We start from the raw sequence: 27,489 nt of genomic DNA, 5'->3' as shown, positions 1-27,489 counted from the left end.
GTCACTCGACTAGGGCTCGATAGCCAGATCACCAGTTTGACCTCTGCTTCAACTTTTCATTCTGCACGACCTCGATCCAGTAATTATCGGGATCTATTGGAATGTCAGCCGTCATTCATTCTTGGGCTTTGCGCAGTCTTACCGAGGATGAACGCAATATTCTTCATCCGGCCGTCGGTCAGCCTCTTCTTCCAGTTCACTCCCTTCTCCTCCCAACGCGAGCAAGCCGCATCCAGGTCGTCAACAGAGACGCAGATATGCCCAAAGCCCTGGGGCTGGTCGTTTCCGTTGTGGTACTTGAATTCAGCGTCATCTTCCGTGCCGTAGTTCCAAGTCAATTCAAGAAGGCCTTCCTGGTCAGCAATAGGATTGACGCCATTCGCGGTTTGCTCGGGTGCAGGCGACCCGTAGCCGAGGAAATAGAGGTTGAACTTGGCCTCCTTGTTCTCAGAGACGCGCTTCAGCTTCATTCCCATGACATCCTCGTAGAACGCAAGCGACTTCTTGTGGTCCTTGACACGAATCATGGTGTGGTTCTGCAGGCTAAAATTAGTTTGAAGGACTTGCAGCTTTGAGACTTACTTACCATGCGGTACGTCTGGACGTCGGTCTCCTTGACGTTCTCGGTGGCCTCGAGCGGCTGCTGGCCGATAACCTCAACCTACGTCCGCGTATCAGCCTTCTGTCATGTATGCCCCTTGTGTAATCGGCCACCCACCCAGTATCCATCAGGATCAAGGGCGAAGGCAATGTGCCTCATGCGACCATCCGTCAATTTCTTCTGGAACTTGTAGCCCGCCTCCTCAAGCCTCTGGCAAGCAGCCTGGATGTTGTCGACCGAAATGCAGAGATGACCGAAGCCCTTGTGGGGCTCCGTGTTGCCGTTGGTGATGTTGTAATCGGGGTCATTTTCGGTGCCGTAGTTGTGTGTCAGCTCAACAATGCCCTCGCGGTCGGTCCAGTGGTTGCCGTGCGAGGCGGCCTTTGGGCTATCGTATGCGAGGAAGTAGAGGTCGAACTTCGCATCGGGGTTCTCGAGCTTGTTGATCAATTTCATGCCCAGGAACTCGTAAAACTGGACGGAGCGCTTGGGATCCTTGACTCGGATCCTGCAGAAGAGGTCATTATGGGCGGTGCGCACATGATTTTGGCGACGACGTACATGGAGTGGTTAAGCTTGTACTTGGTCGGATCGGTCGCCATTGTCGCGAATGCTTTGACGAAAGTGGGGGCCGATTTTGTGGTGAACAGAGGTCGAGACTGTCTGAAGGATCGCAGGAAGAGACGCGGGGTGGTGAGCATTGGCGGGGATTGCGAAAGAGAGGCGTCGAGGCAGCGCGGCAGAGCAATAAGTAATTGGCGACGGCAAGCTCGATAATGACGTGGGCGCGACTGCCCGTGTGCCCCTCTCTGGCCCCGCCATGGCCGCGCCGGTTGTCCGCGCTAACCCCGAGGCGCAGGCACCACGCTGAGGGCTGCACATGGTGGTGAAGATGCGCACTCCCGGCACGCGGCGGACAAGCAAAGACAGCATTGCCGCAGACCCTGCAGGAGTTTCGCGCGGCTTTAGCTTGGGCTGGTGGACACCTTGAGGGCCGCTGTCAACCGCTCGGCCAAAGCCACGTGATAAGGCTTCGCTTAGCCCGCTTTTAGCGCCCGAGCGATAACCTCGTGAACCCCAAGCTTTGGCCTATCAACCTCGTCACGACAGCCATGGCAGCTCTCCAAGTGAAGTGCCGCGCCCTGTCCTGACCCCGTCCACCATGCTCCGATCCCTTGCGCCAATCTCCACGCCGTCTCGCACCTGCATCCGCCGCGCTGTCCGCTGCACCCCGACTCTGATGTTGACGCCTCTCTCGCCTATCACCGCCGGACTCGACTTGCTGAGCAACACGACCTAGACCCCCCCGGAGAACACCACCGCCTCAGCCGCCTCTCGCTTGCCTGCCTATCAGCTCCACGCACGCCTTATCCGCCTGCTGCTTCCAGCCACGCCCTTTCGCTGAGTCTGTACGTCTTGGACGCGTCCTGCTTTCTCCCTGCTGCCCGGTTCTGCCCAACCTACCTACCCTGCTTTTCACCGCGCACGTCACTGAATAGCCGCCCGCGCTCGGCAGCTTTCCTGTGCCACCTCACTTAAGGCCGCAGCCGCCGTGTCACATTGTTTTCCGCCCTCTTGGCTCCACTTCAGTCCCTGCACGCATCTGCTGATCACGCCAAACTGCTTGTGTCGTTTGCGCCATCCCGCTCTCTGTGCTGATTCTTCTCCAATGTCCAGGCCAGGCCCACAGAGCAAGTCGCCCATCATGCTCAACGTCAAGAAACTCAGCGACCTGCTGGCCAAGAATGTGGACCCGAAGCTGTACCCGCGCATGTTGTGAGTGCCAGCGTGTACGCCTCTAGCGCCGCGCTAATGTAGCCGCAGCGTGATGTCGCCGAACGGAACGCTGCTTGCTTACTCAACCCCCGCCAACATCAAGGAGCTCAGAGACCAAGCTGCTCTGATTTCCATGGCTTGGAAAGAACACGAGCTCAACATCTATTCAGGGGCAGACGACGCCGATCATCAAGGCTCGTCGGCTCCACCGAAGCCACTGGAGACTCTCACCATCGAGTTCGACAACAATAATCTGATCGTACGCGCCATCCAGCCCAAACTCCTCCTGGTCCTGGTTGGAGGCGTCCCACCCGCCCGCAAGCACACCTTCAAGATTACTCCTGAAGCCCAAGGTGGCCCGCGCTACCCCACTGAAGTCTCTGGGCTTTCTGCTGGCCGCCACGACGGTGTCATTGAACCGTCGCAGTCTCCGCAAACATCAACCCAAGGACCGGACCTTGTTGGCTCTCCCGAAGCTCCATCTACTGCCTCCATCGCCGACAGCACTATGAGCCAAAGGGAAAAAGACACCAAACTCGGTGCTCTTCACATCCAGCGCAAGAAGTTGGATGCCATGACCAGATTCATCCGGCAGGATTTTGAGAGGAAGGGGTTCGTCATGCCTGATGATGTGAGCTTCCCATAACGGATACCCATCTCAAGTTTTTATTTCCTACTACTAGGTTACGGAATGTTGTACTGCGGAACCGGAACCACCTGGCTAGGGCTTCGGGGGATTGAGGGAAGCGACTTAGCATGCAGCGGCATATCTCTTGACGCGAGGCGTTGTGATTTAGCATTTCTTTGGATATCCCGGTCTGATGCTTTTCTTGTCCGCGGTAGCTGCTGCGGGATCTACTTTTCCAAGGTCCAGCTTTGTCCATGCGTATTGAGTTGCACTCGAGCATTTCAGCGGCATCCTGCATCATTCTCATTTGCATTTTGCTCATGTAGGTAGAGGGCCTTGTATCACCTCCGTGTAAGCGTGTTTTCGGATCCAAGCGGACCCTGATTACCTATGCCAGTGGTCTCAATGGCCGAAGGTTCAGATCCCTGCCCAGTACGAGCAACACGCGAAAAATGTATCGACATCGTTATGACGTCACGCCTTCCTTACGACATACCTAGGTGGGGTCCTTCATTGCTCTCCGCCTACCTTCCTCATTACTATTTACCCGCCTGCATCGCATTCGAAATCTCCCACTCCCATTGCTCTTGTGCCACGAGGCGTACCAGCTGACAGGCCACCCCTCAATTCGCGATTCCCCTCATTCTGACCGGCAAATCAATTCGCCTCCCTCGTCAGATCTCACCGGAACCTCTCGTCCTACAATTTCACAGGGATCATAAACCGAAAAGTTACACACGCCTCCCAGTTTCCATAAGACCACCCCAGTCATCCTCCGATCAAAACATGTTGCATCCCATCACCTCCACCGGCGCAGCCGCTGCCCGCCGCACCCTCCTGACCACCATGCCCTACCGCCTCCGCAGCACCTGCCCGCGCGGCACCCGCATCGCCACCATCCGCAATGCATCCAAGAAGACGGCAACAACCGCCCCCGCCATGGCCATGACGACGCCGACAAGCACCCGCCTCTTCCACCACTCGCGCACCCTCCTCGGCTCGACCAAAGAAGACCACATGGACCGCGAGCGGCTGAACCCGTCGAGCACCGAGTACAGCAAGTCGGGCTCGGACGACGACGCGGCCAAGATGGGCGACGCCGCGTTCAACCCGGACAAGACGTCGCCGGAGGCGGCGTTGGGATCGGCGGAGCAGGAGAGCGGCGAGGTGAGGCAAGACCAGGAACAGTCGCAGCCGCAGTCATCTTCTTCCTCTCAGGTTTGTGACGTTAAATTATTATTATTATTGCGCGACGGGAGGAGGAGGGGGGAGGAAGAGTCGTCGGACTTGGCGCCATCTCATCTCTAACCTTCCTCCCGTCCATCCACACCTTTGTTTTGTTTCGAGCCGCTGGAGAAGAGAGACTGCGCGCGCACGCGCACACGGTTTCGCAATTGAGTGTTCGCTGACTTGTACTTCTCCTACGATTAGGGAGCCAACCCATTGGACGTCAGCCCCGGCAACCCCGGCGTCAGCGAGAGCAAGGACCCGCAGCAGGGCGGCCCCGACCGCAGCCCTTCCGAGTCGGGAGAAGCGAGCTCGAGGGCCAGGACGAGCAGCAGGGTCAGCCCGAAGAAGCACGGCGACGGCAAGACTGGTTGAAAGGCGGGAAACGGGGAGAGTGAGAGAACTTATGGAATGACGGAAAAGCGACGGCGAAGATTTTCAGTTAGAGCATGATGAGTGTCTCTGCATTATGGCGTTATCGGAGGATGATGGGGAGCATCGAATCGAGCACCTGTATAGCTGGCATTCTTCTTGACCACCACCTCAATCAGGTTCCTGTCAGTCTTATCATCATCGATATAAATGTCCTCCATCCTACGTGCCACCGTACCGCAAATATCTCAGCTCGAAGCAGATGGTGCATGAATGACGATCGTTCATTTGGAAAGAACCCCCAAGTCCAATTCCCTCATTCCATCATATATCAGCTCTAATCATAACAACATACCCAGACACATTTTTCTCATCATCGACCCAATCCTCTTCTCGTGACCAGAATGAGGACTCCCTATGACCAGATAGAAGACGAAGAAGAAAGTCGCAAACACCAAAAACACTACCAACAGTTCAAGGCTACTTTCCTAAACCACATCCATCGTGCCCCCACCCAACACGCATAACAATAGCATCCCCCCCCCCAAAAAAAAAAAAAAAAAAAAGCTTTACTGCCGTTTACCTCCTGCCATAAACAGCATGCTCAGCGCGCCCACTGCTGCCACTCCCCTTCTTCCTCTCATAACCGCCCTGCCTCGCCGCGCTCCAATCCCTAACGTTCAGATCGCCCGCCGCCTCCTCCTGCACGTCGATCGCGCGACCCAGCACGCCCTTGAACGCGCCGGTACCGCTGAACTCCATGTCGTGCGTATCGACGGGATGCTCGTGCTCGGCGTCGCGCCTGAAGAGGTTCATGATGTCGCGCATGCTGAGCTTGTTGATGGCCTTGCCGCCCTCGATGGCGGCGTTGGCGAGCTTGCGCTTGGCCTCCTGCAGGTCGAGGATGCGCTCCTCGACGGTCTTGCGGACGGTGAGCTTGTAGACGACGACGTCGACGGTCTGGTTGAGGCGGTGGACGCGGTCGATGGCCTGCTCCTCGACGAAGGGGTTCCAGAAGGGCTCGAGGATGACGACGCGCGAGGCGGCGGTGAGGTTGAGCCCGAGCGAGCCGCACTTGAGGCTGCAGAGGAGGACGCGCGTGGCGCGGTCGTTGCGCAGCTTGTTGAGCGAGGCTTCGCGCAGGTCGTTGCGCATGCTGCCGTCGTAGCGCGTGAAGCGGTGGCCGGCGCTGCGGAGGAAGGGCTCGATGAGGTCCAGCATCGACGTGAACTGGCTGAAGACGATGACCTTGTGGTCCGGGGTTTCCTTGTCGAGGATGTCCAGCAGCCGGAGGATCTTGGTGGAGGGGACTGGGCCCTCGTCGTCGGACGAAGCTTCGTCGCTCTCCACTTCGGAATCTTCATCCTCGTCTTCTTCCTCGGACTCCAAGGCGGAATCCTCCGTTTGCTGTTCGCCTTCTGACGAAACGAGGTTGATGACCTTCTTCTTTGGCTTTTTTGAAGGCGTGTCGGGCTCGTCGTCTTCGGTCTCCGAATCTTCAGATCCCAGTGAGTCGCCGCCGCCTTCCGCATTCTCATCATCGGTGCCACCAGCTTTCCCCAGATCTTCACTCTCGCGTTGATCTTCTGGAACGAGCCACTCGCCTTCCTCATCTTCGTCATCGCTGTCGAGAACGACCCTCTTCTTCCGCATGAGCTTAGTTGGCTTCACAGGAGATTCGTCTTCGTCCTCGTCCTCGTCATCGTCATCGTCATCGTCATCGTCATCCTCATCCTCATCCTCATCCTCATCCTCGACAACCTCCTTCTTCGCCTTCGTCTTCGACACGTGCTTCTTCTTCTTGTGTCTCGATTTCTGAGCTGCAAGATCGGCGTCGCAGTCTGCGCATCTCACAGCACCGGCGGAAGCCTCGGCCTTTGAGAGCTCAATCTGGCAAACATCGCAATGCTTCGTCGCCACGCTGATGCCGCCGAACAAGTCCGCAAGGTCGTCCAGCTCCTTGGCCTCTTCTGCCCGGGGCTTCCTCGGAGTCTGCATCTCCTTGGGGATACCAGCGCCAGCGCCGTTGATGGCATCCTTGTCCTTGCCGACCTGACCGCCGACCAGCTCCGGATGGTTACAGGCCTGCCTCAGACGCAAAAGCAGAACCAAGGCGCCAATGTAATCGGCCTTCTCTCCCCCCATCATCTCGTTAAGACGACTTTGTGCTCGGTCTGCCAGGCGGTCGTAAAACTTGCGTTCATCTGGACTGAATTCGGCAACGACAGTCTCAACCTTACGACCCACGATCCTGAAACCTTCGCTCTTCTGACCCTCCGCGGTGGGCTTTCCACCGGGGTTGAGTGCACCCGCCTGCTTAAGTACATCCTTGGTCCTACGCTTCATGAAGGCCTTCAAGAAGACTTGGAGTCTCCGCATGGCAAGGTTTCCACGGCCGTTCTTCATTGGGCCAGCGATGTCATTTTTCCAACGGCTGAGCTCATCGTACGGCTTGATCCGGAGGAACCTGATCAAGCTTTGTAGCTCGTCGAGGTTGTTTTGCATGGGAGTGCCGGTCAAGCACCAGCGATAGTGCGACCTAAGAGCATAGGAAGCTTGGGTCATCTTTGCGTTTCGGTTCTTGATGCTGTGGGCCTCGTCAAGCATGACGCGGTACCAATGTACACCGTAACATCCAATCTTCGGGCCGTCAGGGCCATCTGAGCTAGCCGCATGTTCCGAAGCAAGGATCTGGTAGGTGGTGACGACGATGTCATACTTCTTCAGTTCATCGGCCCGCTTGGTGCGCGAAGGGCCGTGATGCACGAGAACCTTGAGCTTGTGAGAAGGCAGAACCTTCGTCTTGACCTCGCTCTCCCATTGCTTGATAAGCGCGAGGGGTGCGACAACCAATGTGCTCTTGCAGACAGTCGATGCGATTTTTTTCTTCTTGTCTTTGGGCTTCTCTTCGGAGGGTTCCTCGGGGTCCGGGCGGGGGTTGGTAAGAATGAGAGCGAGAGCCTGGATTGTCTTACCAAGACCCATGTCATCAGCCAGAATACCACCCTTGGGCAGGACTCCGTTTTTCTTGCGCTGGCCAACTTCCTTGTCCATCATCCACGAAACACCGTCGACTTGATGAGGGAGGAGCTTGACGGCCAAACCATCCACGCTGCCATCATCTTCTTCCTCGTCGTCTTCTGGCTCCGCTTCTTTCTCCTTCTCCGCGGCCTGCACCTCCAGCGCCTTCAACTTGTCGGCCAAGCTGGCGGCCTTCTCATCCGCGCTTTTCTTCGCCTGACTCCTCTTGCGTAGCCTGGTCTTGGGTTTGTCCTCTTCATCGTCGAAAGCGCCCTCCAACAGGTTCTTTATGTTTTCGCTTGCTTGGTTCGCATCGACATAGGCGAAGGGGTCTGCAGCGCCGAAGCGATCATCACGGATAGCAGCGTCGGGGTCAAACTCGTCGTCGTCGCTGCCGGTGAGGTCGATTGCAGATTTCTTCTTCTCTCCCGATAAGTTGAGGTGCTCGGGCATGCCGTTGATCGGCTGGAAACCTCCCACTGGGCGAGCGGAGGAGTAGATGGGCCGAGCCGTGGGAGCAACGGTCTGCGGCTTCGGAGCCGGCGGCTTAGGGATCTCGACGACATCCTGGTCCTGCTGTTGGCCAGGAAGGAACCCCCTAGTATTGGTCTTGTGAAACTCAGGACGCGAACCCCCCGGCTTGTGCTGGACAAAGAGGTTGGAGTACTTGTCCCGCTTCAGCGGGTTTCGCAGAGGACTGGCCTCGCCGAACTTGGGTCCCTCGTTGGGAACGCCGAACACCGGGCGCGCCGGTTGTTGCTGGCCAGGTGCCCTGGGTGGCTCCCTCTCGTTGACCATTGTAGCTTGTGACGTAGGCCGTGAAGTGTGGATGACGGGATCGGTGCGGTCGGGTTTTCGAATATTCCTCGAGTGGGATCCGGAGCAAGATGGCGCAATCGAATCGATTGGTTGATGCGGGCTGGGCTCGGCGCCTAACTCGCGCTCGTCAAACAGGGAGCTATCGTCTCCGAGGACCAGACCGCTGCCTGGGCTCTCGGGCGCCCAACGTTCTTGCAGTCCGCCCTGTGACGGATCTGTCTTTCCAACCTTGTCGGAAAAGAGAGTAAGGTGGCCCGATACTCCAGGCGAAGCTGGACTGTCGTGGACCTGTGTAGGCGGTGCTCTGGTGGCGGCGATGTGGCGAGAGAAGGAAGGGTTCGTTTGCGACGAGAGGTTATTGATAGGCCGAAATGCCCCGCGACGCGAATGTTTCCTGCTGTTGTTCATGAGGGTCAGAGCGCAGGGTAGATTGACAGGGTGCGGGAGAAACGAACGTTTGGGGTGCCCGGCGCTAAAGATTCGTGGGGTTGGGCGGGCGCAGCTTGGAGAGGGAAGGCGACTAAGAGGTGTTGATGGACCGGAAGTCTTACTGTCGGCGAGAGCGTTGCCCGGCAACCGCGCGTCATCACCTGCGCCCCACACACCCGGAGAACGCGTCGCCTCGTGAAAACGCGCTCGCTCCTACCGCTGGGCCATTCTCCCTGACGCGCCTCTCCACGGTTTCATCACTCTCCGCCATCTCCGGCCTTCCATTAGATCCCACAAGAAGCAGTCTCATCCTACACGCGCGTCATTAAGCCCATTATCAGAACCGTCATATATTTCAGAGCCACAATGGCTTCGCTTTCCCAGCTTGACTACAACTGCCTAATAAGCTAACCCTTCCAGGTTCTTCTGAACAGACGCCTCCAGGCTAGTGAACCCTGGCTGACCCATATCCTTCAAGAGCGCTTCGGCCCGGCTCCGCTGCTTGAATTCCGTGAGATCACGACCATGCATGAAGTCCTCAGGGAACTTGTGGTCGGGATAAGTCTTGCGCATCCACGCAAGGATGTCGTTGTACTGGTATGGCCCCGACACGCCGAAGATGCGCTCACTCTTGACATCTGGGTGAATGGCGCCTGCCACATGGAGCCACGCCGCGTCCTCGACATCGACGAAATGTTCTGTAGTCCCTGTTAGATGACAATACTGGCTGTGATTTCGGGACAACATACGCGGCACATGAGTCTTCAAGGGCTCGGTGTTTCCTGTCCAAAGCGCTCCGATCGAACCTGAAGTGGATGGGTGGCCCTGGTGCTTGACGGACAAGGCCTTTCCAAAGTTGAAGGACGGCAGAACTGATGTCGTGAGTCGGCGGGATCAATTCGCAGTGTGAGAGTGCAACTTACCGCAGTTCACAGTCAATCCTGGGTTCGTCTCCTTGACCCACTTCCACAAAGCCTGCTCAGACTGCGTCTTGCTCGCACCGTAGACGATGGCGCCTTGCTGTGGGGAGGCATCTGCGCCTTCTTTCCACGCATCCTTCACGGCATCTTCGTCCCAGGTGTTCTCATCCACTACCACCTTGGTATCTGCGATAGGCATGGTAGTCGACCAAGACGAAGAAGTGAGGACGAAGCGCTTGATGCTAGGCTCGCTAGCCGCCGCCTTGGCCGCGATAAGAGTTCCGTTGACGACCGGAGGAATCACATTCTGCGGATTGGTGTCCCAAGACAAGACCGAAGCGACATGAATGAATGCGGTGACTCCTGCGGAATATCAACGCCCGTCCATTCGCCACTTGAGTGTACTAGTCTTACCCTTCTTGGCCTCGTCGAACGCCCCCTCAGCCGCCATGTCTGGGACAGACACAAGCTCAAACTTGCCCTTGCCATACCTCTCATCGAAGAGCTCGCTCATCCACGCATTCTTCTTCGTGTCTCTGACCGTTCCACGGACCTTGTAGCCAATTTTCAGTAGCTTGTCAGCGACCTGCGAGCCGATCAGGCCATTTGCTCCAGTGACAAGGACGGTCGAGCCCTTGGGGATAGCCGGGTTATCAACGGGCGACATGATGCTAAAGTTTGATCAATCGAAGAAAAGGGCACGTTCAAGAGGCAGGAGATCAAGTACCCCGCTCACCTTATAAGTTTTCTTGGGCAGACCCTAGTTCGCCGGGAACGGTCAAACGGGACGGGTCCGATGTTGATCAACGCATCGAATGAAGCTTACGGATTCAACGTCATGGTGGGCCCGGCAAAGTCGTGGAGATCCGCATCCCTCCGTTTGGTCTAGGCCCCCCTTCCGAACCGTTGTCGACATCACACACCGCTCCTCCACAGCACCACCACGGTGCTCATGAGTTATGATATGCAAGAAACTCACATGCTTTCAGAACATCTCCAAGTGCTTATGCAGCTTCCGAGTTAAGCTTAGGGTGTTAGTTCCCATGCCGCCTCTTAGTGGTTGATCTTCCCTGAATGTGAGCTATAGCATTTGATCCTATGTGGGGTATCGAGCAACAGCATCCCACCCTTGGCTTGGTAAAAGCTAAATTTATAATACTCCGCTTAGTTCTCATCCAGTCTTCCGGTACTCACAAGTACAGCAGAAGTCAAGCTGATATTCGATCTCCTCGAATCTGATGCTGTACACAAAGCGCAGGAGTGGAGTAAGAGCAATGCTTACCCTACTCTGAGTCACAGAGTGGGTCCATCCGTGGTGTATTTTGTCTCAGAAGTCGCGGTATGTGCCTCTCGGTTTTCAGCGTGGGGTTAGCACAGCCCTACGAGATTACAAAATCTCAAACGACGATGATCTCAGCATACCTTTGGACGTCACTGCGAGCACGAAATCCATGGACGCCCAAGCGTGGGCTTTCCCCCGAGTCTTGACGAGTTTCCGCCGAGTCGTTGACATCCGGCCGTACCGGAATACGGAGATATCGCATTGTCAGACTCTCAGGGACTGTCTGAAGCCGCTGGGTAATACCAACGCGGGCATTGTGTGGAAATGATTGACATGGCCTTAGATGCAGGGCACTTGCAGTGGCGTGGCACGAAAGGCACATGGCTTCCATTTCTCCAGATCGACAGTTGGTGCCATAAGCTTAAACCAACGTGCTACCTGCATGCTTCCACCGAACGCAATACAATCTTCGCTGTCTTTTTTTTTTTTCGGCAATGCTTTGCAAGTCCAACACCCTTCGAAGGCCGCCACGTTGATATTACACGCGCTGGCTTGAGGATTCAAGGGATCTTACCGATAAGCGCTAAAGAAGCTACTTAGTAATGACCCTGCATGTTGATATCTACATCTACTAGCCGGTTAGAAAGCTTATGGTGTCGGACTCAGCAGTAGCTGCGTGTAAAGATAAGCTGCTGAGATTGGCTTATTGAGCACCGTCGACAAATCTTCGATAATGCATGTAACAAGACTAATCAAAGCAACCATCATCTCTAGAACAGTAGTGACTCCACATGATGGTCTTCAGTCATCGATTGACCTTATGGATCCCGAGCACCATGCTTATTTAATAACGCGCTAAGCATGTGAACGTTTCGTTCACCCATCATCAGAACCTTAGGTCTACCGCTAAATTGTTTACGGCAGCACAGCAGCCCCTTCTGCTTCGTGGATGTCTATCATAAGCCTATAAGCTGACTCAGTCTCAACACTCTACGGTCGGTACTCTGGTACTCTTTTGGGGGGTCCCTAGCCAAAACAATCGTACACGATTCTTATTTCGAAGTAGGTGATTGCAGCCATGTTCACTTTTCTGGCTGGGTGGACCGAGAAGGAGGTGCAGTTGTCGAGATTTTTCGAACATCAAGCCCCGTAAATGGTCTTCAAAGCCTGAAAATCAAGCATGTCATCGCTGAAAAATTGCATCCACCAACTCTTCCCGCATCCTTGCCTGAGATGCTGCATCTCAGAACTCCGTTTAGGGCGAGATATGAGTGGGCATCGGTATAGAAAGATCAGTTGCCATTTTGATTGCCAAGAAAAGCTGAATGGCGCAGCGGAAGCGGTAAGCAGTTCCCACTCAAGACATAAGTTCGAACAGACGACTAACAACCTTAATAGCGCCGGGCTCATAACCCGGAGGACAGTGGATCGAAACCACTTTCAGCTAAGAAAGTTTTTTTTTCTCCCTCTCCGCGAGAGAGCTGGCTCGCCACTCAGTAAAGCCGACCATATTCTCTCCCATGTGCTGTGTTCGATTCAAGATTCGGGCATGATGTATTCCCGTATCAATTTCGGCTGCTTGGCACGCCGAGATAAAGATTTCGTCGCGAACCAGATTGAATTTTTTTTCCATGACAGTCATTATTCATCCACCCTTTGGCTTCATCCTTTTGTCCTTCCTGGATGTCCTTCCTGGAGGGAGCTTCACGGATTGTCACCAGAACTACGCCGGGTAGCTGGTGCGTGTGGTCTAGACTGCTTTGCCCGACTGGTCGGCCAACCGGTCCTGGTGGTTCCGAACCTCAAACATATCAGTCCGAGCGATAGCCACACGCATCTGCAAACCTGCACAGTCACCGCAACATACAAGCATAGAAAGCAAAGGCCTTGAGCGCAGCATATGTACAGCTATATCCCAACCACCCGCCTGCAAACAACCAGCTATTCGGACGTCTCCCCTCAACAAAGGACGACTCATGCGCCGTTTTCTTCAACAACATCAATACTCCATCGCCTCCTCAAACAACCCCCTCAACTGCTCCCTCTCCCTCTCCACCTCGCTCATCTCCAAGCTCGGCGCCAGCATCAGCACGCGCGCCTGCGGAATGGTCCCCTCCACCAACGCATCGACGTCCCCCCTCGCGAACCCCAGCGCCTTCAGCCCGCGCGGCTGATCGCCCAAGCCGACGAGGAACTCGGCCAGCGCGTCCGCCAGCACCTCTCCCGCGTTCTCGCGCTTGACGTTGCTCACGTCGACGCCGAACGCCTCGGCGGCGGCGAGGTGGCGCTCGGGGTTGGAGGCGCCGGTGAAGCGGAAGACGGCGGGGGCGGTGACGGCGACGGAGACGCCGTGCGGGATGATGGGCGCGTCGACCTGGTAGCCGGCGTGGCGGTAGCCCGACGGGTTCTGGCCCGAGATGGGGTAGCTCATGCCGTGGCAGAGGTGCACGCCGGCGTTGCCGAAGCCGACGCCGGCGAGGGTGGCGGCCAGCAGCATCTGCTCCTGCGCCTCCCAGTCGTCCGGGTCGCGCACCGCGCGCGGGAGGTACTTGACCGTGCTGCGCAGCGCCTGGAGCGAGAAGATGTCGGAGATGGGGTTGGCGCCCTGGTACGCGGGCCGGTTGATCGGGTTCGACGGCCGCGGGACCCGCTCGTGGTACGGGATTGCGGTCCAGGATTCCAGCGCGTGGCAGAGCACGTCGAGGCCGGAGGAGGCGTGGACGGCTGACGGCATGGTGCGCGTGTTTATCGGGTCGCAGATGCCGAGGGTGGGCTTGAGGTTGCGGTGCGCGATGCCCGTCTTGGCCTTTTTGGAGACCAGATCGAAGATGGCGGTGCCGGTGGTTTCTGAACCGGTTCCGGCGGTCGTGGGGACGGCGATGAGGGGCTTCAGCTTGGAGGTGATGGGCTTGCCGCGGCCGAGCGGGGCGTTCACGAAGTCGAGGAAATCAGCCTCTGCACCCAAGGTTAGTACAAGCGGAGATGCTACGAGTAGGGGCGGGGAGACGCACCCGGGAAGGAAGTGTAAAGGTTCATGAGCTTTGCCGTGTCAATGACGGATCCGCCTCCTACCGCCAGGAAAGCATCGGCCTGATACGGCTTCGCGAACGCAATCGCCTCCTTTATCCTGCGCTCGATCAGCCCTCGTTCGCTACAAGCAGCGTGTTCCAATCTGCGCAGTAGACTCACGAGCTATCCTTAGGCTCCACCCTCGTCCCATCGAAGACTTCGAATGCGATGCCCTCCTTCTCCAAGCCCTCCTGGACCTGCTTCATGGCGTCCAGCTTCCGCACCGTCTTGTCCGTCACGACCATGACCTTCTTGGCGCCCATGTTGGTGAAGTCCATGCCCACCTCCTTGGTGCAACCCGGGCCGAAGCGAATTGAGCTTGCAGCCATCTCGAAAGCATACTCTTTCTGTTGCGACGTGTCAAGTGGGGTGGCGAAGCTGCGGCGGGCGCCGCCATTGTGACGCGCGCCGTACTGCTGCGCCGACGAGAGCAACTGGTGAGCCGAGGACGGGTGGTGGTGGTGATGAGCGGGGTTGCTGTGGCAGGGACAATTCGGCGGGTGCGTGTACTGGATGGTGCGCAGAAGGCTCGTAGCGCGGGCGGCACGCGTGGGTGCGATGCGGACGGCGGCCATGGTGGAGTGGGGAAGAGACAAGAACTGGCGCTACTGCTGTTGCTGCTGCTGCTGCTGCTGCTGCTACTGCTTGCAAGGCTCCCAATGAGAAGCAGTTGGACTGGGGAAGCAGCAAATTTCGGAGGATCAAGGCGGCAGGAGGTGCTGACGGCGGTGAAGAGCCATGGTGGAGTCGAGTACGGGTGGGATTTGAGGCCGAGGCATGGCGGCGGTGGTATGGCATTGACGGCGGGACATGGCCCCTGCAAGCTGGCTGCAATGCGGGGTCCTCGACAGCTGCCGCACAGCGGAGCTCCCCATAGCTCCGATTGGCCAATCGCCGCTCTCCGCCTGCTTCGCGATTGCGTCAGTCGCGCAGCTGGAGCCACAGAGCTCGGAGCTTGTCGACAAGGGCCGAAGCTTCTCTCCCTCGAACATTCAAGTCTTTTCAGCGCGACGCCATCTCACTGCAGCGCATCCAACTCGGCCATGCTTCGCCGTGCGCAAAACCATGTCGCTGTGGTACACCGTCCGGTTGGCTGGTCGGCACCGCATCTTACCGCTCGCAAGCCAAGACCGTCCAAGATGCAACCGTACCCGTCCTCTCCGCATTATTTAACCTTGAAGATTCCGTCACCGACAGCGACACCCTTTTTTGATAAACATGCTCTGGAAAACAAATCACCTTCACTTTTTTTTTCCGGCTTCCGAAATCGAGCAGCCAGCAGAGCGTCAAGGCGGTTGAAAGCTTCCCAAACTTTCGGAGATGCATCCAAGAATGAATCACCACGCAGTCGCAAAGCTTCTCGGCTGGCAAGGGAGGGCCATGGACTTTCTACCCAGCACACGCGCAGTAGATATCTGACCTGCCATTGTGCTGTAGCTGGGTCCTGAACACCACCGGAGCACCCCCTGGTACATCTTTAGACGAAAGGTGGATACCATCGCCTAGGTAGAAGGCCGCTTGGAGGGTACCACGAGAACATTCGTCTGCCACATCTCTTACATGACGAGAGCCATTTTCGGACGCTGTGCTACCATTGGCTGGTTGCTGAGGTCCATGCTCTGAACCCCGACATGCGCTTCAGGCCCAGGAGAATGGATGCGGTGCTGGAGGAGTGGAGCAGGCGAAGCGAAGCAAATTTCGCGCCGAACCCAAGACGAGAGGGGCTCCTGAGCACGGTGGGTTGGCATTCCGTTCCTGACTTCTCCATCTGATCAAGGCCGAGGCAGATCTCAGAGGACCGACAAAAACACTGGGGAAGATGCGCTTTCCGCCCGAGAATGCGTGGTCATTGGTAGACGGAACTTTCCATGACCACGAGATACCCGGCCAAGCGATCGTCCTGCGAGTATGGCGTTACGACGGCCTATCCGATGTCACACAGCAGCAAATGTTCATCAGGCAGCAGAGAAACCAATGTAAGCCAAGCATGCACTCCGCCCGGCGCGCGTCAGCACGGAAGATAGCGCTGTGGCGTCCGAGCGTCCAAGGGCCGCCGTAATATAGGGATGGGACACGCGTAACGGAGAGCATATGGGTGTGAGCGCTTCTCGTGCGAAGACGCTGATCAATCTGCGGCAAGATCGTCCCCTCCGGAGCGGCGACCCCGGGAGGACGGACACGGGAACGCATCACCCGCGGAATGCTCCAGCACCGTATATCGGCCAGGCAGGGGAAGCTACCGGAAAAGGAAGCAGGAACGAGCTGAGAGGCAAAAAGTCATGTGCGTCCAACAGTCGGCAAAACATGCGCAGCGACTAGGTTATAGTTTCACCGCCGATCACCGCGCCGCTCCAGGCCAGCCAAACAACCCACCTGGAGGACAGCCGGTGGTTTCGTCGCAACCAAGACAGCAGCCGCTGCTATATCGGCGGAGCTGGCGCCGCAGAGACCCGGACCCCCTGATGCATCGCGTAAGCATCCGGCGCAGCTAACACGGCCCCCGCAACGAAAAAAACACCAAGCCCCAGCTCCACACTGTCTGATTTACAGGCAGATCGATACGGCCGGCAAGTGCCGTCCAACGACGACTTGATGCTCCCGACCCAGACCCTGTACATCGGCTGTCCCCGCTCCCGAGCCCGGGCTTTCCGCATTCAAAATGCTTCCCTCCGCTGCCTGCAAAAAATCGCGGCAGGCGCAAATTCGTCCTCCGTCAGAACAAACCTCTCAGCATGGTTAAAGTTTCCGTGGCGGGCGGCTCTGGAAGTATGCCCGCCGCCAGCCCCACCCGCTGCTCTCTGCTCACTGCCCTCCAGACGTCGCTCGTGAAGTCATCGACCAGATACTGGCCCGCAACAAGCACGAGGTGACCATTCTTGAGCAGAGGGTAACGTTTTGCTGTCTGGTGTGGCAAGAGCCCTCGGCTGACCATCAGCAGCCCACGGAGAGCCCGTGCGCCGCGGACAAGAAGGGCATCAAGTGGATACACGTCGACTACTCCGACAAACCATCGCTGGCCCAGGTCTTGCGAGGGACCGACGTCGTTCTATGCTTCTTCACCGGACTGGACTATACAAGCGCCGTGAGAAACTCGAAGAACCTCATCGATGCATCCATCCAAGCAGGCGTCAAACGCTTTGCGCCGTCTGAGTGGGGAAGGTAAGCAGTCACGCTCGCGCCAAACCACGATAAGCTTCTGACACATGGGAGCATAGCCGGTTGAACTGGAGCATTCCTCACTACAGGTTCAAGGACGAGATCCGCGAATACCTCGAGGAGTGCAACAGTGGGAGGATCGTAAGTGCAAACGCCTTCCGCTCCGGAGCCCCGGGTTGACTCCAGACCAAGAGATTAGAATACACAATCTTCCAGCCCGGTCTCTTCACAAACTACTTTGGTTTCCCCTATTCCACGACCAAACACCTGTCCATGAGCCCATGGCTTGTCGACTTCGATAATCGCCGAGCCATCACCGTGGGCGCCGGCGACTTCTCACTCTGCCTCACAACCGTGCAGGACATGGCTTTTGTCGTCGCAGAGTCCCTTGAGTACGAAGGGAAATGGCCGGTAGACGGCGGGATTAGAGGGACACAAGTTACTATGGCAGAACTGATAAGGCTCGGCGAAAAGTTGAGAGGTAAGTCCGAGCCTTTCCAGCATCTCTCATCAACCCCCGTAATAATCCGACATGGTCCAGGTCCCATGAGAGTAGAAAGCGTATCGTTGGAAGATTTGAGAGAAGGCCAGCTCAAAACTTCGTGGTGCCCTTTGATCACGCATCCCTGCATCCCGGACGAGCACCGAGAGATTATCTCGCGGCATATCATGATCACCTTTCTGAGGTCCGTCGCGCAGGGAGCGTGGACCGTATCTGATGCTTGGAATAAACGGCTTCCCAATTACAAGTACACCAGTGCGGAGGACTATCTCACGCAAATATGGATGGGAAAGCCATGAACGTTCTCTTCTTCTCATCAGGGGTCGGGTATCCCTTACTTCTACAGGCAGCAAGCCCCAATGTAACCGAACTTTCGTTTCCTCGAAAGGCTGCGTCGCACAACTCACTTGCCTGCCTGAAGATTTGACGCGCCAAAGCCAAGACACCTGGTTCCGGAGACGCCGGAGACAGGGGCGAAAATCGGAAGCGTCAGGAACCCCATCGGGGCTATCTATTTGTGCCGTTTACGCCAACACGTGAAGGGTTCAGTGCCGTACCTTGGGTATGCTCGCTAGTCTCCTTTAAGCAACGAAGCTCTTGGAAGTAGAATACAAGAGACGCAAGTTTATGACAGCCACAAGCCTCAAAGCACGATAGTGATTGTTCCCAAGCCAAGGATACAAGAGATCTATTCCCCCCCTTCCATCAAGACTTGAGCCGACAGCATTCGACCATCCAGGCATGTTGTAACAAAGTCTTTCATTTCCCCCCCTCCGATTTCTGCCTCTCATTAATTTTCTTCTCAGTTTGCCAATGCCGCTTCCTCCCCTTCCGCAACTGCTCACAGGGGAAAAAAAAAAAGTCAGCCTTACTCACTCACGCACTCACTCACCCTCACAACTCAACAGCGCGGGCTCGACTGCCACTCCAAAAAAAAAAAAAGAAGAAAAAAACCACTCACACGCCCCAACGCCCCCTCCACCTCCTTCGCCGTCATCTTCATCGGCAACATCCCCCTCACCAGCGCCTCGAACCGCGCGAGTATCTCATCCGCCATCCCTTCATCCAGCCTCACGCCCGGGTTCGCCGCCACGACGTCCGTCCACCACCGGCCGTAGTCCAGATCCTCGATGCGGCCGCAGCGCCGCGGGTCCGGCACGTCGAGGTTGCCCGACGACGACGACGACGAGAGACGACGCTGCTTCTTCGCCTTGGCTTGGTGCGTCTCGAAGTGGGTGCGGAGGGTGGGGGAGGTGATCTGGATAGAGCCCTCGGCGTAGGGTGTAGTGTGAGTAAGATGATAGGTCGTGGGGGAGGATGAAGGATAAGAGAGGGAAGGAGGGGGAGGGGGAGGGTATGTTTGCGCAGGAAGTTGAGTCTACCTCGGCCAAGGCGTTCTTGTAGGCCGCCGAGTCTATGCTGTGGAAGCGCAGTTGCGCCTGCAGGTACGAGTCCGCAACGTCTTTGAACAAGTCGGGCTTCGTCCATGCTTCGGGGTTGGCTTTGTTCTTGTTGATGGCTGCGGCTGTGTACGACTTCAGGTTGAGTGTGCTGGCTGATGAGAAGGTTGGCATCTGGAAGAGTTTGCTTGAGATCATTTTGGGGGGCATGGTAGGCAGTCGAACAGTATCGAAAGAAAACAAGACCAGTCAAGGCAAGATCCAAGCCGCATCAAGACCTGAGGGTAAGAAGATAGGTAAAAAAAAAAAAATAAACCTCCACGGCTCGTACCTTTAAGTACCAGATAAGAAGCAAACACCCTTCAATCGCATCTGATGCTTGCATAATGCAACTGCCTGATGCTGTGCTACCACTTCCTGCTGATTGTTGACATATTTGGCCGTACCTACAGAAAACCGCAGGGGGCTGAGAAGCGAAGAAAGGATGGTAGCCGCCGCCTCGCCTGTACATCAAGGGTCAACGGCCTGCATACGGAGTCGTGAAATCTATGTCGTTCTTGGCCCGGTGTCACGAACGTAATGGAACGCACAAGTGGCCAGGCAGACATCATGAGATTCTGCCTTGAAGGAATGCTAAGAACGCTGCCTACGCCAAGCGCTAGAAACACACACCCCAGCTGGCGTGACATTTGCAGCTCCAAAAATCTCCAGAACGCCGGATAGATGCATCCGATCAAAATTACCACCCTACAAAACGCCAGCCCGATGCCTGAACGGGTATATAAAACTCAGAAGACATCGTCCATGACCACATCGCCCTGGGCCCCCGCAGCCGCAGCATGCGTAGCAAGCGGCGGGGCGTCCGTGACGTCCTTACTTGTGATCTCGTCTTGCACAAAGATGCCGAAGCCGGAGAATGCATCACACAGTGCGTGTGAGTAGTACTCCTGGATGTCGCAACCACCTGCCGCGTAGACAGGCTTCGAGTAGTAGTCATCCAACCAGTTCCAGTCGTAGCGGTCCTGAATGATGGCGTACTCGCGCGTCTCGGTATCTCCACCAAAGGCATCGAAGGGCTTCTCCACCTGGATGACCTTCTTCTTGAGACCTTTGATCTGGAACCCGCCGTCCAAGCCGCCGCCGCCAGGAGCACCGTTAGACGGCGTAGGTGCGGCCGCGCCGGCGGGAACGCGCGGACCGGAGGGCTGGATGCGGGTTTGACCAGCACGCTTGAGATGGACCTGGGCGATCTTCGAGGCGTCGCCCTGGCCGCTGGCGAGCTGGTTGATGACGTCCCTGCGGCCCTCCAGACGTTCGCGTTGCAGCTCCTGGTTCTCACGCAGAGCGGCCTCCCGGCGCAGCTTGGCCTGCTCCTTCTCCGCGGCCTGTTGTGCTTCCCACGCCGAGGCTTCCTGCATGGAGAGGACCTCGTTCTCCTTGATGGAGGCTTGGTTCGCCTCGGCATACTTTCTAAGCTTGGCCTCGGCCTGTTCGACGTTTATGCGATGGACGAGGTCGTAGGTGACGTCCTCGACGTCGTTGAGGTAGTCGTTGTAATCTTGTAGCGTCTCGAACTCGTCTTCGCGGCGATTGAAGCTACGGAGCATTGCGTAAGCAGCGCAGGTTCACCATCGCCAGCCTTCACGCGCGCATAGAGCACTTACACAGCTGCGACCCGCCGCCTGATGTCGACCTCGCGCTCGACCTGGATGTCCTCGAACGTCTTCTTCCGGAAGCGGTTCTTGCGCAGGGTCTTGCCGCAGCCGACGATCCTGCAGGGGGCGGGGCCGTGGGAGTAGATGCGGTCGACGCACGACTCGCACATCTGGTGGTAGCACTCCGGGTTGATGAGGAAGCGCATGTTGGGGTTGAGGTAGCGCGACGACTTGCACACGGGACAGATGTCTGGTACGGCGGGCTTCTCGTCAGTACTCTTGGTGGGCTCGAAACACAACGCTGCTTGAAGACGGGCGTGCAGTGGCTCACCGCCGTCCTCAACTGCCTGCGAGCCCTTCGCAGCCTGGGGCCCGCTCTCGCGGCGCGCTGCTCGGGACATGATAGAGGCGGTATTGAGGTGTTGTGTGGTTTAGGTTTGGGGCAGCGCGCCGATCGCCCGCAATGTAGCGGTCTGGGAAGCGCGCGCGTGGTCGACGTGGGATGTGCAGGGCGCGTGTCGGTGGAGCTGCTTGATTCAGCCCGAGTGGCGGCCCGTTGTCCGTGCTTTCAAAGCTGTCGGAGTCGGAGGTTTGCGGCGTTGATCACTGGCAACCACTTTTGCGATGCTGTCATCACAAGCGCAGGGTCTGCGGCCTGTTCCGCGCCCAGTTCCAAGCGCCTTCCGCTCGCGTCACTCTTTTCTTTGCAACCACCAGGCTACAACCTCACAACCAGCTCCGCCGCCCTCCGCCCTCCAATTCCTGCGAAGATGAGCGCGCAATCTCGCGACCAGCTGGACGACCTCGAGAGCCACCGTCTACGCCTCGAAGAGCAAATCGCGAGGCTGCGCAAATCGCTGCAGCACTGGCAAACATGGGACGCCGAGTACGAGGGATTGAAGGAGGAGATCCAGGGATTCAAGAAGACACCCGACGGGCCCGATCCCACCGCTGCGGACATGGTGCTTCTTGGCCGTAAATTCGGCGGCCAGCTAGTCGACGAGAAGGAAATCACCGAGCTGCTGGGCAAGGACTTGAACCGGAGCGCGAACCAGGTCATCGACTTGATTTCGCGGAGGCAGGAATACGTGCAGAAGAATGTGGACACTGTGCAGAAGCAAGTCGACGCTGCGGAGGACAAGCTGAACAAGGTCATCATCATCAGCGAACCGAGCCTGGCAGATGAGGAAGGAGGGCCGCTTATGGATATTCGAGAAGAGCTGGATGAGGAAGGAAATGTTCTCTCCAGTTCCATCTCCCAACCAGGACACCAAACGGCGCAGATCATGGACACTCTGAAAAAAGCTGGCATCGAGCTGCCTGAAGAGGGGGGCGAGGGTTCGTCCAAGGCCGAAGGAATATCTGATGCTGCCGAACCGACCACCGCTTCCGATCAATCAGGCTCAGAAGGAAAAAAGCAGGATAAAGGAAAGGCACCCGTACGGGCTGAAAGCTCATCACCGGCTGCCCCCCCACCACGTCGGAAGAAGTCCGTTGCCTTCGCTCCCGATACGAAAGCGCCCGCTGGTTCCTCTGGCGTTCCCGAGGCGAGCGGTTCAATCAGCGCACATATGAACTTCAAACCAGGCAGTCGTGTCGTTGAGCTGAACGACAAAGACGAGGTTGTCGGTGCTGAGGTCGCGGGCCCGCAAAACCCAGGCATTCAGAAGCCCGTGATCCCAGAGAACGAGTCTGAAGAGGATGCTCAAATGAGGCGTGAAATGCTGGAATATCATTTGAATGAGGTTGGCCACGTCGTCGCGGAGCTGAACCTGGACGAAGGCGGCAGCGACGACGACGAATACGACTATGAAGAAGAGGACTCTGACATTGAGGAGGTGGAAGAGGACGAGTGGGGCAGGAGCAGGCCCGTCATCACTGAGGAATACCTACAGAAGATGAGGGATCTAGAAAAGAAATTGGACGCCCAGATGATCGAGAACCTCGGTCCAGCACCCGAAGAGGCAGACCTGAACAATATGCTGCAACAAGCCCAAGGCGTGCACAAGCTCGTCGTCCGGACGGACGAGCAAATTCCTCCAGCGCTGCTTCCCAAGACATCAACCAAGACCAAGCAGTCCACCAAGCCTCAGGACAATGACAAGGCTGCAGAGCCTACCGCCGTCGAGACCGCTGCCACATCCAACTGCACCTCCCCATCCTCTTCAAAGGGCGTCCGCTTCGCCGACTCCGTCGACGTCTCACCGGCTCCCAAACCCGCCTCGGAACCTCTCCCTCCAATCTCCACCGAGCCCCGCCCCATCGCAGACGCCATCATCGAGCGCAGCACCGCCGTGTCCTCCGACACCACCCCTTCTACTCCTGTCCGCAAAGCCTCCCGCTTCAAAGCCGTGCGCGCCGCACTGCCCCAAACCCCCATCGCCTCTTCCTTCCCCACCACAACCTTACCAAACCAAGAACAAACCCCCTCGGAACCTTCAGCAACCGACCCCGCCCCCTCCACTCCCACCCGCAAACCCTCTCGCTTCAAAACCGCGCGCGCCGCGCTCCCCCAAACCCCTCTCGCTTCCTCGTTCCCCAAGGACGACGACGAAGAAGAAGAAGAAGAAAAAGAAGAAGAAGAACAAGAAAACTCCCGCCCCCACCACCGCCCCACCCCCACCCGCCCCCCCAACGCAACCCTCGCCCCCACCGTCATCGAGCGCGCCTCCGCCTCCTCCTCATCCCCCACACCCGTATCTGCACCTGACCCCGACGGCCTCGACCCCGCCACCCTCTCGCAGGAGGCGCTGACGGCGTACCACAAGCTGCGCGCCAAGATGATCCAGCGGCAGGACGGCGGCTTCGTGCGGCCGTCGCAGGAGGAGGAGGAGGAGGCGGCCGGCGCGGGCCCGCTCGTCGAGGAGCGCGAGGACGGGAGCGTGCGGCGGGTGAGCAGGTTCAGGGCGGCGAGGGTGAGGGCGGCGGAGCAGCAGCAGTAGGGGGGGGGACAGTAAAGAGGAAGGTGGGTGAGTGGGTGGTGGAGGTGAAGGGTGATTGCCGGACGGAACAAGGAAGGCTTGTTTTGCGGAAGGACAGGCGGGAAGGAAGGAAGGAGTTTTGTCAAAATCACGAGGGGAACCGACGTGATGGGTGTGAGCTCGGATGCAGCACAGCCGTTCTTCTGAAGTGGTTGTTGCTTTTGATTTTCTTTTTTTTCTTCTCCTTTTGGCCGGTGCATCGAGCGAGGCGAGGCCGTCAGTCTGTATTTTAACGCATGGGGCGTTTCCGCGGTATCACGAGAACAGACTCAGCTTGTAGACCTAATGGTTTTATTGGGATAAACAAAAATATCTAGACCTTGGAAAGGAAAGGGGGCAACCCTGAATCAACCAATTATCCCCCCCTCTCAACCACGCAAAGGGTGTTGAACCTCCGTCTGGCAAAAGAGACAATTATCCCGAGACAACAAGCAATTGAAAGGAACGAAGAATCGCGAGGAGCGCAATGAAAGAGTATAAGATGTTCAGTATGTATGTTTGAAAAGTAGGAGAGCGGAAAAAAGGAAGTTTTCCGTTCGAAAGGGTTCCGTATCGTACATCGACAGCGTTTTTCCATCATCTCGTCGCCTTCTCCGCCTTCAGCGCCGCGGATACCATGTTTGTTTTTCTGCAACGTGTCTGCCGAGCGGATGCGCCAAGACAGACGAACACTGAGAGACGTACTTCTCGTAGAAAACGAGGAAGTGAAAAGGGAGCCGAAGGAAAAGAAAATGGGAAAGCCCTGCCCACCACCTTGGAGTGACATCAAAATGACATTTACGAAAGGGAGGAAACAAATAGAATGATGCCTCGTAACCTTTCGCCAAAGTACCCATGAACGAACGCTTTCAACGTGAAAAAGAAAAGCCATCAGATCTTCTTCGCCAACCTACCCGTCCGATCCAACGCCGTCTTCTGACGTCGCATCACCTTACCAAGTACCCTTCTTCTTTTTGTTGGCGCGCTTCTTCCTCTTCTTCTTTTGCGTGCCGGACTCGCCGGGGATCACTTGGCTGTCGCCGGTGCCGCTATTAGGGTCTGCGTCGTTCTGATCGTTTTGGCCGTCCGTGGCCGCGGATTTGGCCTCACGCTCGGGCTTTTTACTTGAGCTAGACGGGACATTGACAAAGCCGCTGTGGCCACTGCTGCTTCCCCAGTTTTTGTGCGACGAACCGTGTGAGTGGCTGGAACCCTTGCGCTCGTTTTCGTCGTCGGAGCTGCTCGAAACATCGAGAACCATCTTCTTGACACCGTTCACATCGATGACGTTTTCCGATATCGAACCCGACCTAACAGCAGACTTTCCGACGTGCGGGGAGCGGGGAGCGGATCCGCTGTGTATCGAACCAACGGTGCTGGAACTGTTTGATCTCTGCTCGCCAAAGGGACGGTTGTCGACAACAATCTTTGCCTTTTTGGACGAGTTGCTTGCGTTGTCTTTCGAGGACTTCTTGGACAAGGGGCGGTCGGAAGGACGTTCGGAGTCAGCAGGCGGCGCATTGTTTCCAATAGCACCATAAGTCGTAGCGACAGCATGAGCACCATCCTTGGCATTGCTGCCACTGTTGGCGAGAACACCTTCACCAATGCCGCCTTGGAGAGCGGTCGGTCCGACCTTAAGGTGGGCGTCCGTTTCCGCAGGAGCAGTCGCGCTCTTTCCAATTCCATTCTCGACGTTGGCTTCGGGGATCGTGCCGACACTCGGTTTGATCTTCACAGTGCTGATACGGGTAGACCGGGGGTTGCTAGCAGCATTTGACGGTCCAAGGTGCTTGAGGTGCTCCCTCAACTCAGAAGAAGTACCATCCCGAAGTCCAAGTGGCTTTGCTTTTCCGGCCGAAACGTGACCGCTGCTGCTGCGACGCATCAAGAACTTGACCTGAGGGCTGGTCCCAAACACGCGGCTGCTGTCGGTGCTCTTCCGGCGAGACTCTGATAGTAAACCAGTGGTCTCATCGGCATCAAGCTCCTCGGGACGCTCAGCAACGACTTCGCCCTTGGGGACGCGGTTGCGGGGAGAAGGGGTAATGCGGCGAATAGCTTTGTGAACATCAATGAAGACGTCAGACTCGTCGATGATTTCCCTAGAGCATTGTTAGCGCCTGACTGCAGGTTTTTTCCTTGTTTGGTGCAACACTCACTCTCCAATCAGCTCCTCGATGACATCCTCCAGAGTGATGACACCAAGAGCACCATACGATTCGCCTGGGAAGTCGGAAACAAGAACCATGTGGGACTTGCCCTCCTGGAAGAAGTTGACAATGTCGAGGCAACTAGTCTCGGGACGGGTCTCAGGAAGAGTGGCCAGGGAGAAGTCGCGGACTTGCTTGCAGTCCTCGGGATCGTAAGTGATCAGCAGCTTGACTAGGAGCATGCCAACGAAGTTACGCGGGTTGTCAGGCTGGTAAATGGGGATTCTGGAGTAGCCAGCTGAGAGAATGTTGTCCATCATCTTCTCATCAAGCACGGTATCGGCCGACATGGTGAATACGTCGTTCATCGGGGTCATGATGCTTCCGACGGGCTTCTCCTTAAGATCCAGCACAGCGCTGATGATTGTAACCTCATCCTGGTTCAAGCGTTCCTCGGGGCTCTCTCCAAGGGTTTTGTGCAGGGTGACCAAGGTCTTGAGACCAGCCTTCTTGTACGTTGTTCCGTGATCCTCTCCCAGGAGGTAGTCCAGCAACTTCGCGGTGGGCCACGCGACGGGACACATGATCCACATAAGGGCGAGCACGATGGGTGACATCCAGGCTCCAATTGGCAGGCCATAGCGGACGCAGATACTCTGGGGAACGACCTCGCCGAAAATAACTGTCACGGAGCTGTCAGTGGCGGATCAATGGACGGAAGGGGGCGTCTAAAATTCGAAATGACGCATCATGAAGTCATACCAATCAGGACGGTACTGCTGACGACAGCAGGCCAACCTCCACCGAGCGATCTGTCGAGAACAATGGGCAGCGTCTCGTTCGTGATGACGTTGCTGAGCAGCAGTGTGACCAGGACCCAGTGCTTGCCCTTCTTGAGCAGACGGAGCACACGTGCGGCATTTTTGCGCTCGGCACCGTCGCCGGAGGCAGCGAGAACTTGGAGGTAGATTTCGTCCTGGCCCATGAGGCTGGATTGAGACAGTGGTCAGTGGCGGTACGACGTGAAATGGCGGGGGTGTGCGACGCTCGGGAAGACTTACGCGATGGTCAGACCGGCGAAGACGCCTCCAAGCAGGACCAGGGCGACGGCAACGCTCAGGTAGATCCAGAGGCTGGCGTCGGCGGGGTCCTTGGGCAGGTCCTCGTCGGCGAGGACGGCGACGGGGACATGCTTCCTCAGCGGGGCGGCATGGCCGACGGCGGACAGCAGCAGGCCAGCCGAGAGCAGGGCGATGGGTCTCACTCGGGCGAGGCCATTGGGAGCAAAAGGGCCACTGGCAAGGGCCCTTGCAAAAACAAGAGACATTGGCAAGCCGGCAAAAGGGCTGAGAGGGTGGTGTCGCGGGGAGCAACGTGGTGGAGGCGAAGCTTGGGATGGCAGAGGTGGGTGTTTTGAAGTGCTCTCGGAGGGTCGCAGGCGGCGCGCAGGCCAAACTGGGGCCCGGGCGTTTCAAGCGCACGTATGGCGGTCAACGGGCTTCGGCACCACTCTTTTGCT

At 57.1% G+C, this 27,489-nt stretch overlaps 11 protein-coding genes across 11 annotated transcripts; 4 read left to right on the top strand and 7 right to left on the bottom strand.

Annotated features, from left to right (window-relative positions):
- Positions 1-28: 28 nt before the first annotated feature.
- On the bottom strand, positions 29-1,302 carry BKCO1_1000049 (lactoylglutathione lyase; the record flags this gene model as incomplete). The annotated part of the gene is made up of 5 exons (XM_020269403.1): positions 29-93; positions 143-536; positions 587-661; positions 719-1,109; positions 1,163-1,302. The coding sequence occupies 5 exons, from the start codon at positions 1,300-1,302 to the stop codon at positions 29-31; spliced, it is 1,065 nt and encodes a 354-aa protein (XP_020132859.1).
- Positions 1,303-2,306: 1,004 nt separating this feature from the next.
- Positions 2,307-3,023, top strand: BKCO1_1000048 (proline-rich transmembrane protein 2; the record flags this gene model as incomplete). Its single annotated transcript, XM_020269402.1, has 2 exons — positions 2,307-2,377; positions 2,426-3,023. 2 exons carry the CDS (start codon positions 2,307-2,309, stop codon positions 3,021-3,023), a joined length of 669 nt encoding a protein of 222 aa, XP_020132858.1.
- Positions 3,024-3,791: 768 nt separating this feature from the next.
- BKCO1_1000047 (uncharacterized protein) lies at positions 3,792-4,607 on the top strand (the record flags this gene model as incomplete). The annotated part of the gene is made up of 2 exons (XM_020269401.1): positions 3,792-4,223; positions 4,437-4,607. 2 exons carry the CDS (start codon positions 3,792-3,794, stop codon positions 4,605-4,607), a joined length of 603 nt encoding a protein of 200 aa, XP_020132851.1.
- Positions 4,608-5,183: 576 nt separating this feature from the next.
- BKCO1_1000046 (snf2 family helicase atpase) lies at positions 5,184-8,852 on the bottom strand (the record flags this gene model as incomplete). Its single annotated transcript, XM_020269400.1, has 1 exon — positions 5,184-8,852. The coding sequence occupies one exon, from the start codon at positions 8,850-8,852 to the stop codon at positions 5,184-5,186; it is 3,669 nt and encodes a 1,222-aa protein (XP_020132850.1).
- Positions 8,853-9,272: 420 nt separating this feature from the next.
- Positions 9,273-10,460, bottom strand: BKCO1_1000045 (aldehyde reductase; the record flags this gene model as incomplete). Its single annotated transcript, XM_020269399.1, has 4 exons — positions 9,273-9,571; positions 9,623-9,745; positions 9,797-10,156; positions 10,208-10,460. The coding sequence occupies 4 exons, from the start codon at positions 10,458-10,460 to the stop codon at positions 9,273-9,275; spliced, it is 1,035 nt and encodes a 344-aa protein (XP_020132853.1).
- Positions 10,461-13,074: 2,614 nt separating this feature from the next.
- On the bottom strand, positions 13,075-14,719 carry BKCO1_1000044 (hydroxyacid-oxoacid transhydrogenase; the record flags this gene model as incomplete). Its single annotated transcript, XM_020269398.1, has 3 exons — positions 13,075-14,030; positions 14,087-14,202; positions 14,265-14,719. The coding sequence occupies 3 exons, from the start codon at positions 14,717-14,719 to the stop codon at positions 13,075-13,077; spliced, it is 1,527 nt and encodes a 508-aa protein (XP_020132852.1).
- Positions 14,720-16,876: 2,157 nt separating this feature from the next.
- BKCO1_1000043 (uncharacterized protein) lies at positions 16,877-18,101 on the top strand (the record flags this gene model as incomplete). The annotated part of the gene is made up of 6 exons (XM_020269397.1): positions 16,877-16,910; positions 16,961-17,031; positions 17,083-17,303; positions 17,360-17,441; positions 17,493-17,781; positions 17,842-18,101. The coding sequence occupies 6 exons, from the start codon at positions 16,877-16,879 to the stop codon at positions 18,099-18,101; spliced, it is 957 nt and encodes a 318-aa protein (XP_020132855.1).
- A 762-nt stretch (positions 18,102-18,863) lies between these two features.
- On the bottom strand, positions 18,864-19,376 carry BKCO1_1000042 (uncharacterized protein; the record flags this gene model as incomplete). Its single annotated transcript, XM_020269396.1, has 1 exon — positions 18,864-19,376. One exon carries the CDS (start codon positions 19,374-19,376, stop codon positions 18,864-18,866), a length of 513 nt encoding a protein of 170 aa, XP_020132854.1.
- A 614-nt stretch (positions 19,377-19,990) lies between these two features.
- BKCO1_1000041 (cdk-activating kinase assembly factor mat1) lies at positions 19,991-21,258 on the bottom strand (the record flags this gene model as incomplete). The annotated part of the gene is made up of 2 exons (XM_020269395.1): positions 19,991-20,798; positions 20,867-21,258. The coding sequence occupies 2 exons, from the start codon at positions 21,256-21,258 to the stop codon at positions 19,991-19,993; spliced, it is 1,200 nt and encodes a 399-aa protein (XP_020132857.1).
- A 369-nt stretch (positions 21,259-21,627) lies between these two features.
- Positions 21,628-23,799, top strand: BKCO1_1000040 (udp-galactose transporter like protein; the record flags this gene model as incomplete). Its single annotated transcript, XM_020269394.1, has 1 exon — positions 21,628-23,799. One exon carries the CDS (start codon positions 21,628-21,630, stop codon positions 23,797-23,799), a length of 2,172 nt encoding a protein of 723 aa, XP_020132856.1.
- A 970-nt stretch (positions 23,800-24,769) lies between these two features.
- Positions 24,770-27,297, bottom strand: BKCO1_1000039 (cbs domain-containing protein; the record flags this gene model as incomplete). Its single annotated transcript, XM_020269392.1, has 4 exons — positions 24,770-25,922; positions 25,980-26,652; positions 26,733-26,959; positions 27,032-27,297. 4 exons carry the CDS (start codon positions 27,295-27,297, stop codon positions 24,770-24,772), a joined length of 2,319 nt encoding a protein of 772 aa, XP_020132932.1.
- Between the last annotated feature and the right edge of the window lie 192 nt (positions 27,298-27,489).

This window comes from Diplodia corticola (assembly GCF_001883845.1).
Source record: "Diplodia corticola strain CBS 112549 chromosome Unknown scaffold10, whole genome shotgun sequence".
NCBI lineage: Eukaryota > Fungi > Ascomycota > Dothideomycetes > Botryosphaeriales > Botryosphaeriaceae > Diplodia > Diplodia corticola.
The sequence above is the reverse complement of the archived record's forward strand: the minus strand, read 5'-3'. Positions and strand labels throughout refer to the sequence as shown.